Genomic DNA, 6,148 nt, shown 5'->3' with positions numbered 1-6,148 from the left:
ATTTACGGAAAGTTTAAGTTTATATCATAGCTTTGTTGTGCCTTTCTACACTAAGAAACATAAAGATATAAAACGTCAGATATTTCACAATGACACATTAACATTCATGGAAAAACCTTACATAACCTTGTATTAAAGCAGAAAGTATGGCGGCCTCTGGCTTACAGGATTCAATTATGCCACATGAGCGAATCAGTATATTACTGCTAGAGAAGGCAAAAGAAAAAAAATTCCCATATCCCCTGGAGGGCTCTGTAGAGGTGTATACGTTAAAAAGATTGTTGAAAACAAAAGATGGTAAAAGTTGAAAGTACATCTGTACTGATAGAATTAAAAAAAAAAAAAAACTTCCAGAGAGGGTTAAGATGGGGTTCATAAGCTTTCCAGTTAGGCCCTGCATCCCTTCCCCACTCGGGTGCTTGAAGAGTCAAAGATATTTACACATTGCAGCAGTGTGTAAAGGACAGCAACGATGTGGGGTTGGTCATATATGAAGAGTGTGGTGACAATGTTTAAGATAAATGCAAATATGGGGGGCAGCATAGGGCAACCTTTGGGAGGTGTGAAGTTAGAAAGAAGGCCTTTAAAGTGGAGTAAGTGAAGACAGTTAACATCAGGTATGATGAATCTGTAAAGAGAGTTCAAGGATAGACTGGAGGAACAAGAAGGGAGATAAATGTTCAGCAAAACTCAACATCCCATCTAGAACCAAAAGTGAGAACTGAACCTGCAATTACAGTGGAGAAGATCTTGTTGTTCATTGCCTATATGATTAGCTGTAATTTACTGATTAAGTAAAGTACAAACAGACAATAGTCTAATAGTAAAAGGAGCAGAGAAATTCTTTGGTATAAAAGACATTTCATTGGAACATTTTAAATGACTGGGTGGAGATGGAAAACGGGGAAATCAGGAAAGAAGATGCTGATTATTTTACAGTGGAATGCTCGAAGTTTAATTACAAATGGACAAGAATTTAAAGGACTCATTAAAAGTCTAAACAAGAAACCAGATGTAATATGTATTTGGGAAACTTGGCTCAAACCAACTTTAGATTTTGTTCTTTAAGGATGTCCTGGTGTATGCAGAGACAGAAGTGAGGTTCAGGGAAAGGAATGTGTAACATTTGAACTTGTTTAGAAAATAGCAAAGACTTTGTGCTACTCTCATTTAGTGATGTAATTACATTAGTTGTGTTACCAACCCCACGCCACTAGAGGCAGTAGTAGACCCGAAAAGATGCTATTAAGGAGCAGATTTAGAAGTACACAGAAAGCTACAGAATTTAACTGTAAGCTACACTGACGAAAATAAAAGAGACAAGTTTAAATACATGCTGAGAGTGGAACTCCTTCCTAAAGGTGAAGATGTGTTACAGATTTCAAAAGAAAATAAAAAAGGGAGACCCCGGATAACATAGGAAATAGCGCCCCCTTCACTTCCGGAGTGAAATGGTCCCATTTCCAAATAAGGTATGAGACTGACAGTAGTCCGTCCCCGGCCCATTCTGTTTGCTGCAGCGAGGTGTACTTGGGGAGGGACCACCGCTCCAAGAGAACCCTTAAGATTAATTGGTTGAAATCCTGGGTTAAAAATTCTCAGTTATTTTGGTATTGTGTCCCTAATTATGTATTTAACAAAATAGGTGGTTTAAAACTTGTACTTCTAGCTGATTTCAATATAAATAAATTGCCCATTAAACTATCAGAGTTCCATAAACAAGTATTACTATACTGGAAAATGCTCTATGTACATAACTACTCGCCACACTCCTCTATAATATGGAATAACAGATTCATATTACATCGCAATAAATCCTTATTTTACAAAGATTGGATGGAAAAGAATATTTGCTCTATTATACACTTAATGGATGCTAATGGTTGCCTGTTAAACTACGAACAATTATGTGCACAATATCAATTCTTTCCCCCAAGAGCTGAATTTACCAAATTATTTAATGCCTTTCCAAAACAATTTATTAATCAGGTAAAAAACTTGATAATAAATAATCCGATGACCCCACAATTACCAAATTGATTAATTAATGGAATTTCATTGACTGACCAAAAATTCAATAACCACACAATTAGAAACTGTCTTAACAAAACTCTGTTCCCTGGGAAAATTAATAGAAATAACATTCTTTCCAAGTTTGATAATAAATCAATTGAAACGTTAAGAACTCTTTATTTTAAACTCCCCATACAACCAAAAGCTAAAGAAACACACTTTAAAATTTTAAATGCAATTTACCCTGCAAAAGAACTATTAAGAAATCGCTTTAATATCGATGACAATAAGTGCTCATTTTGTGAACGTGATATTGAAACGATAGACCATATCTTCTATGAATGCAACCAAACCAAAACATTCTGGAATTGCTTAGAAAGGTGGATCAGTTTAAAAATCACACTTCCTGAATCTATTTCTAGAGATATGGTAACTTTTGGAGTGTTATTAATAAACAAAACTACAGAACTCTGTTGTAATTTAATATTTTGTTTGGCAAAATTCTTTATTCATAAACAAAGAGTGCTGAGATCATCCCCAGTTTTTAACATCTTCTTATCTGAATTCCAGTTATATTTGAAATCCTTGAAATGTATTGAATCGTATGAATCCCTGGCTGAAATATTAATGGAATTGCCCACTGATGTATATTAATCCTAATACATGAATCCCCCTTTGCCTTTTTTTTTTTTTTTAGTTATTGTTTCACTATTACTTATTGTAATACTAATTTTCTATTATCAATATTACTCTGTATTCCATTTTAAATATGCCTCTTCTATATGTGCCTTATACAGAATTCCACTACTGTAATTGCCTTATTTGTTTCTGATTAATTTGTTTAAAAAAAAAAAAAATGTGTTCATGTAACGTCATGGTGATGTACCGTATGTGTCGGTGACACCTAGCAGACATTTCTGTGTTTGTACTGTTATGTATTTTGTATCTCAATAAAGATCCATTAAAAAAAACCACAAAAAAAAAACAACCCACCGCTCCAAGATGGCCGCCGTATTTCCTGCGCCCCAGCAGCCAATACGGGGTCCACTCTTTGTTATGTCGTAAGAGCGAGCCACTGATTCACCTTTCTCCCTTTCTACAGCACCAGCAGACGAAGCCTGGAAGACAGTAATGTGATGGAGGTACTGGATGTTTGGCGCTAATCATTATCGATGGCAGGCACCAGTGGAAAGATAAAGCTGAGGAAGTCAGCAGATACCAGTTTACAAAAACATTGTTTTCAGGCCGTCAGGACACATTTTACCGCGTTGGGAACCGAAGCTGTTCTTGGTAAGACAAAGAGCTACTAAACTGAGTTAAACCTCTCAAAAAGTTAGCATCACGTCCAGCAGATTAGGTCATTATTCTGAACTTATGAGCTGTTATTTAGAAAATGGTTTGTAATTTGTGAAACTTTCACTCTATTTGTGAAAAGAAGAGGAATCGTGTCTGATTTTAAGAATAAAACTTCTAAATTGTGTCTATGGCTCACACAGCAAACCGCCATGTTGGAGAAGTTGTATTCGTTGTATGTAGTCATCTGGTTTCAACTGTGTATTCATAATTTATGTTGCAGCCCTCATCCATAGGTACAGACAAGTGTTAGTCTTTTAGAATGGCGTAATGTGTGATCTGATGTGATATCTGTTCAAATCTAGACCTCCCAACACCGCTCCTTAAGGATCTACTGCCTCATCTGACAGCATGTCAACTGGATGAGGTCCAGCCAGCCCTCAATAAGAGAGGTATGGACTCTGTTTCTGCTGTCTGTAGTTCTTGTTCAGTATTCATTATCGATCACAAGAGAAGTCAAAGTAGAGCATAAATCCAGAGCAAATTACCAATATTGATCATAATACATAACATCTGCCACAATCAAATAGAGGGCAGGAAGAAAAATACAAGAAGCACTGAACTAGAAGTACTTTCACTGAAAATAAAAGCAAAGTCAGTGTAACATCTACAAATAAAGCAACTTAGTCAGAATTGGCCCAAGGCATAAGCAAACTAAGTGGCTGCTTAGGGCCCCAGAGACAATAGGGGACCCCCTAAGTGTAACTGATTTCTTTTAAGTAATAATTTCTATGTGATTATAGTAACATACATAGAATTTCATTGTAAAGTTAGGATTTTTTTTTACAATAAATAATTTGATCACGTAGAAATCATTGTTTATTCGAGGGAAAAATCAAAAATAAATTGTTCTTGGGGCACCCTGGTGGCCGCAGTAGGTCCTGCTTCACCGGTAATATGAGCTCTCTTCAATGTGCAGTGCGCATCCAAATCTCCAAGATAAGTTAACTAAACACTGTCACAAAATAAGACTTATTATTCAGGGACAAAGAAAATAAAGAGGAAGAAGAGAAAAAAAGCCAAGATCAAGGTATGTTTACAGGTCTCTTGATAATGTAATGTTTACTAAAAAGATTTGTGAAGCTGCTTATGGAAAATTAGCGTCATAGCGACCGTGTACAGTCTGGTTCAAAAGCCAAATATTGATGCTAGTGTCTTTGTTTTTGTGTGAAGCTGAGTTTTAACTTTAACTGTCTTCATTCTCGTGGTTGGCCCTCGTGGTTTCAAAACGGTGTGTTTGATAACATTGATGACAATAATTAAAACTTCTCAATGTTTGACATTATCTAGAAAAATGTCTTTACATCAGGCTATATGGCAATATACACTGCCTGGCCAAAAAAAAAGTCGCCACCCGGATTTAACTAAGCAAATAGGTACAAGCCTCCTATTGGATAAGTACTGCATAGGCGATTATTTTTCAGCTGGCAACAAGTTATTTAACCCCAGCTGATGCAATGAGTAACTCCTCATTTCTTAAACAACCATGGCAAAAGACACATCCTGTGGTCGTGGAAAAGACGTTAGTCTGTTTAAGAAGGGTCAAATCATTGGCATGCATCAAGCAGAGAAAACATCTAAGGAGATTGCAGAAACTACTGGAATTGGGTTAAGAACTGTCCAACGCATCATTAAAAACTGGAAGGATGGTGGGGAACCATCGTCTTCCAGGAAGAAATGTGGTCGGAAAAAAATCCTGAATGATCGTGATCGGCGATTACTTAAACGTTTGGTCAAATCAAATCGAAGAAAAACAACAGCAGAACTCAGGAGTATGTTTAATTGTGAACGCAAAAGCATTTCCACACGCACAATGCGAAGGGAACTCAAGGGGTTGGGATTGAACAGCTGTGTAGCCGTAAGAAAACCTCTAATCAGTAAGGCTAACCAGAAAAAAAGGCTTCAGTTTGCTAGGGAGCATAAAGATTGGACTCTGGAGGAATGGAAGAGGGTCATGTGGTCTGATGAGTCCAGATTTACCCTGTTCCAGAGTGATGGGCACATCAGGGTAAGAAGAGAGGCAGGTGAAGTGATGCATCCATCATGCCTAGTGCCTACTGTACAAGCCTGTGTGGGCAGTGCTATGATCTGGGGTTGCTGCAGTTGGTCAGGTCTAGGTTCAGCAACATTGTGTGCCCAAAGAATGAGGTCAGCTGACTACCTGAATATGCTGAATGACCAGGTTATTCCATCAATGGATTTTGTCTTCCCAAATGGAACGGGCATATTCCAAGATGACAATGCCAGGATTCAGAGTGGTTCAGGGAGCATGAGACATCTTTTTCACACATGGATTGGCCACCACAGAGTCCAGACCTTAACCCCATTGAGAATCTTTGGGATGTGCTGGAGAAGGCTTTGTGCAGTGGTCAGACTCTCCCATCATCAATACAAGATCTTGGTGAAAGATTAATGCAACACTGGATGGAAATAAATCTTGTGACACTGCAGAAGCTTATTGAAACAATGCCACAGCGAATGCGGGCTGTAATCAAAGCTAAAGGCGGTCCAACAAAATATTAGAGAGTGTGACCATTTTTTGGTGGCGACTTTTTTTTGGGCCAGGCAGTGTATCAATGAGCTACTCTAAGCTGTAGTTGGTGTTATAGAATTGTATTATTAAGGAATGAGAATCTGTTTCAAAAAGTAGAGAAAGATTAATCTTTGTCTTTAAGTTTCTTTATTCGAAGGCAAAAGTGTTCGAAGACCCGTCTCACTGAACACAGTCAGGAGAAGAGCCCTGAACAACACACATCACATCGTTATATAGTCACAGCAAGGC

At 37.6% G+C, this 6,148-nt stretch overlaps 2 protein-coding genes across 5 annotated transcripts in view; one reads left to right on the top strand and one right to left on the bottom strand.

Moving 5' to 3' along the window:
* LOC116726052 (uncharacterized) overlaps positions 1-6,148 on the bottom strand; it is a 591,833-nt gene that overhangs the window by 218,791 nt on the left and 366,894 nt on the right. The gene's annotated exons all lie outside the window — the stretch shown is intronic.
* LOC116726045 (leucine-rich repeat-containing protein 41-like) overlaps positions 3,001-6,148 on the top strand; it is a 91,575-nt gene continuing 88,427 nt past the window's right edge. For 2 of the 4 annotated variants that reach the window (XM_032572535.1, XM_032572531.1), the window contains exons 1-2: positions 3,001-3,303; positions 3,672-3,758. In XM_032572535.1, the coding sequence (XP_032428426.1) occupies positions 3,186-3,303; positions 3,672-3,758 (205 nt within the window). In that variant the 5' untranslated portion in view covers positions 3,001-3,185. The remainder of the gene's footprint in view (positions 3,304-3,671; positions 3,759-6,148) is intronic. The other 2 variants (XM_032572534.1, XM_032572533.1) reach the window with 1 other exon arrangement.

Source organism: Xiphophorus hellerii, chromosome 9 (genome assembly GCF_003331165.1).
Source record: "Xiphophorus hellerii strain 12219 chromosome 9, Xiphophorus_hellerii-4.1, whole genome shotgun sequence".
NCBI lineage: Eukaryota > Metazoa > Chordata > Actinopteri > Cyprinodontiformes > Poeciliidae > Xiphophorus > Xiphophorus hellerii.
Note: the sequence above shows the minus strand (reverse complement) of the source record. Positions and strands in the feature narration are given on the sequence as shown.